General features: G+C 46.2%; 1 protein-coding gene across 1 annotated transcript; it reads left to right on the top strand.

Annotated features, from left to right (window-relative positions):
* Positions 1-541: 541 nt before the first annotated feature.
* LOC129729096 (deubiquitinase OTUD6B-like) lies at positions 542-1,171 on the top strand. Its single transcript, XM_055687576.1, has one exon. The coding sequence runs from the start codon at positions 542-544 to the stop codon at positions 1,169-1,171; it is 630 nt and encodes a 209-aa protein (XP_055543551.1).
* The last annotated feature ends 742 nt before the right edge of the window (positions 1,172-1,913 follow it).

Raw genomic sequence — 1,913 nt, 5'->3', positions numbered from 1 at the left:
CAAATATGCAAAGTTATATGAAGTTATCAAATTCGCTGAAATCTGTCATTATGCTCTTTATTAATATTATATCTGATGTGCGGAATTTTAGCACAATATGGATAAGCAAATTTACTTGGGGGGGGGGGGGGGGGGGGGAATGCTCATCAACTCTTCCGGCCCGCCTCTAAGCATGATGCTATGAGGAGCCAGGTGGTCTCCCACCGATTACCTGTCGATCTTTCACAAGTGAAAGTCGTCTGCAATAATTATCTCATATTAAAATATATTCCGCCCATTTTATCACAATGTTGCGAAAAGGTGAGAGGAATAGAGATAAGGAAGGCAATGGGTACTGGACCAAGTCCCTCCCGGCTGGCGCTAAAAAGATGAGCGTGAGTGTGTGGTCGGGCTGACATCCGGAGGGCGAGACCGTACGACATGTCATACTCAACAGTTTCCAATATAACCTTTTTAATTTTTAACTTTACTAAACCTTTCACAGATATCCTAAGTTAGTAGCTAGAAGCGAAACAATAAAAGCTAACAGAGAAGAAACGAAATGGAAACACAAATGGTTAATGTGCGAGAAGGAACGCTGGTGGTCTGCAGAATCCCTGGCGATGGAAACTGCCTGTTCTCATCACTAGCACACCAAATATGGCAATCACTCCCGGCAACAGAGCTCAACAACTTTCACGCCCGCAGTCTCCGAGCACTAGTTGTAGAATATTATCGCTCGAAGGCAGGGGAACTCGAAGAGCAACTGACGGCACAAGACCAAGTAATATTTCAGCAGCCCAACTCATCGAACACTACATGCAACCTCGCAACGCCTGGATTCTGGGGCGGAGAAGAGAGTATCAGAGCGGTGGCTGCCATTTTCGAGTATAACATTAGAGTGTACTCAGAAAACGCAAGCATGACAACAATAGGAGAACCCGGAGCGCGAAACCAACAAGACCTGAGCATAGTTCACAGATCCAACGAATACGGTGCTTACAATCATTACGACAGCGTAATAAGATTGATTGAAAACGATGAACCTCCGAGAGTCAAACGTCGCCATAACCCAACACCCGGTTTTACACCTTCTACGCAGAACCCTTTTCCAATCCACCATCTACTAACCGAACGCCGAGGGCCAACAGCAACAGACACACACGAAGTGACACAACATAGTGACATTTAGAGCACGACAGCATGTGCAGTTGATGTGTCGAAAACCATCACGATAGCGACTTGGAACGTCTCCGGATGCTCTCAAGAAAGCGACAGAGAGCTAGTTGATCAGACTCTGCGTGATAACAGAGTTGCGATAGCAAATTTACAGGAAACGCGATTAGCGACCTGCAAAATTAAAACCACATCGTACCTGTTAATGTCAACAAGCCAGGCAACAACAACAGAATGGGCGGAGGAACAACTATCGCGATTCAACGAGATTTGGTGCCAAGATACAAATTCCAACGGATATCTGACAACTCATGCGCCATATTTCTACCAATTTTTGGTGAACAACTTATAATAATCTCTGTTTACGCGAGATCGTCAAGAGGACAAGCTGACCCCGAATACAGTGTAATACACGAATTCCTCCGACGCTTATCCTCACATCAGCGGTCGAATGTCGTAATGTTGGGTGACTTCAATGCGCACGTAGGTCATCGTGACCTGCTACCAGCTGAACGACCAAATGTCGGCAAATTCTTGTATCATCCCTGGAGTAACGCGAACGGGGATGGACTCAAAGACATCCTCCAGGCCTACAACTATAAACTTTGCGGTTCGTTTGGGCCATGCTATAGTGTCCTGCGCACATGGAGTCGAGGCACAAACCAATCACAGATCGATCATGTGGTTATGCCAATCATACCTCGTTTCCAGCGGCCAAAGTGCAAAGCGGTGGAAGGAACAGCAGGGTTCTCTGACCA

The sequence above is a fragment of the Wyeomyia smithii genome, chromosome 3, assembly GCF_029784165.1.
Source record: "Wyeomyia smithii strain HCP4-BCI-WySm-NY-G18 chromosome 3, ASM2978416v1, whole genome shotgun sequence".
NCBI lineage: Eukaryota > Metazoa > Arthropoda > Insecta > Diptera > Culicidae > Wyeomyia > Wyeomyia smithii.
Note: the sequence above shows the minus strand (reverse complement) of the source record. Positions and strands in the feature narration are given on the sequence as shown.

Excerpts from the sequence above, each read along its gene's own strand:
- LOC129729096 (XM_055687576.1), top strand. The coding sequence starts at position 542 with ATGGAAACACAAATGGTTAATGTGCGAGAAGGAACGCTGGTGGTCTGC.